Source organism: Petaurus breviceps, unplaced genomic scaffold, assembly GCF_028583685.1.
Source record: "Petaurus breviceps papuanus isolate PSGF00001 unplaced genomic scaffold, PetGlider_PUasm1.0 90825, whole genome shotgun sequence".
Taxonomy (NCBI): Eukaryota; Metazoa; Chordata; class Mammalia; order Diprotodontia; family Petauridae; genus Petaurus; species Petaurus breviceps.
In genome coordinates, this window is record NW_027187353.1 from 22,589,619 (window position 1) to 22,591,095 (window position 1,477).

A 1,477-nucleotide genomic window follows, 5' to 3' on the forward strand; every position below is an offset into this window, starting at 1 on the left:
TCTCTCTCTCTCTCTCTCTCTCTCTCTCTCTCTCTCTCTCTCTCTCTTTTCATGAAAGAATATATCCTACTGACAAGTGAAGCTTTCCTTGAGGATCCAAAAGGACCTCTAATCAACCAAACTAAATTTATTTCATTCCCGAAAGTGCTACGGAGGAGAAAAAAAAAAACCTTTGTGGTTTACAACTTGACTTTGGAAGATGGAGCTCTATTCAGCATTTCAATTTCCCTTAAATTTAGGCAAGTGAAGAAACATCAAGCTAGTGTTCCAGTTGGACAGAGCCTTGAACTCTTGCCGTAAGACAGTTAATTCCTCTCCCGCCAATGAACTGCTTTTCTCCTAAGTTCCTATCTTCATTGCTCAAGTGGGGCCACATTCAGAACAGGTAAAAACAGTTTCGTGCCGAGAGAAGATTCCCTCGCTCATCCCCTTCCCTATTTCTTCTTTGCGGCCAAAACTTTTGGGGTGGGGAGTGCTGTGAATCAAACTTCCTGAGGTATGAAATCCTGCAAACCAAACCCCCTGGATTCCAGTTTGGAATCTGAGCCCCCGTGCAAAGGTGGAATCGAGTGTGTGGGCAAGTGTAGCTCGGAAAGGATGGAGAGTGCTGCCCGAAGAAGGCTGGCTGCCAATGCCAGGGAGAGGCGGCGGATGCAAGGGCTCAACACAGCTTTCGATCGCCTGAGAAAAGTGGTCCCCCAGTGGGGCCAAGATAAAAAGCTATCCAAGTATGAAACCCTGCAGATGGCCCTCAGTTACATCATGGCTCTGACCCGGATCTTGGCTGAAGCTGAGAGATACAGCACAGAGAGGGACTGGATTAATCTGCACTGCGAACACTTCAATCAGGACAGCTACCACGCACTGATCGGACCCAAGCTGCCGGGTGAGAGTGAGCACTATGCCCAAAGACTCTTTGGCTACCAGCCTGAGCACTTTCAAATGGCCAATTAAGACCATTGGGTGCCCCCTCGTCATCTAATCATTGCTGGAAGCTAGCAGATCAGTCAAAAAGGCTGCAGGGTTTGGGAGTTGGCAAGCTTCATTCCCTGAAGTGGATTCCTAGAAATAGATTTTGTTTGTGAAATGTTGCATCTCTAGAAGAAGGTTAGCCAATTTATAACCTCTTTTTGAACAGAGCTTATCAATCCAGAGGATTTCATAACTATGTTTTTCTTCCCCCATTGACATTTGTGTAGAATTGATGGAGCATAGAATCAATCTTTTGAATCATTTCATTGCTTGCTATGAAAATGTTCAATGAATTTTGACCAAGCAAATTAGTTTGAGGACTTTTTCTCCCTCTCCCCACCCTTTTCAGGACTGCTTTGAGGAAAAGTATTCGACCTTCAAGAAATAATAAGGTGACGCTATCCTGCAGCTTCAGTCCTCAGAGAATGAACTTGGGTAAACTTTGTAAGTTTGACGTGTTTCTAATCAAGTTATGGATACCCCTTGCTTTCCTTACAGTATATTT

General features: G+C 44.7%; 1 protein-coding gene across 1 annotated transcript; it reads left to right on the forward strand.

The window, feature by feature from the left end:
- Positions 1-381: 381 nt before the first annotated feature.
- On the forward strand, positions 382-954 carry ATOH7 (atonal bHLH transcription factor 7). Its single transcript, XM_069071559.1, has one exon. The coding sequence runs from the start codon at positions 499-501 to the stop codon at positions 952-954; it is 456 nt and encodes a 151-aa protein (XP_068927660.1). The 5' UTR covers positions 382-498.
- Positions 955-1,477: the final 523 nt, after the last annotated feature.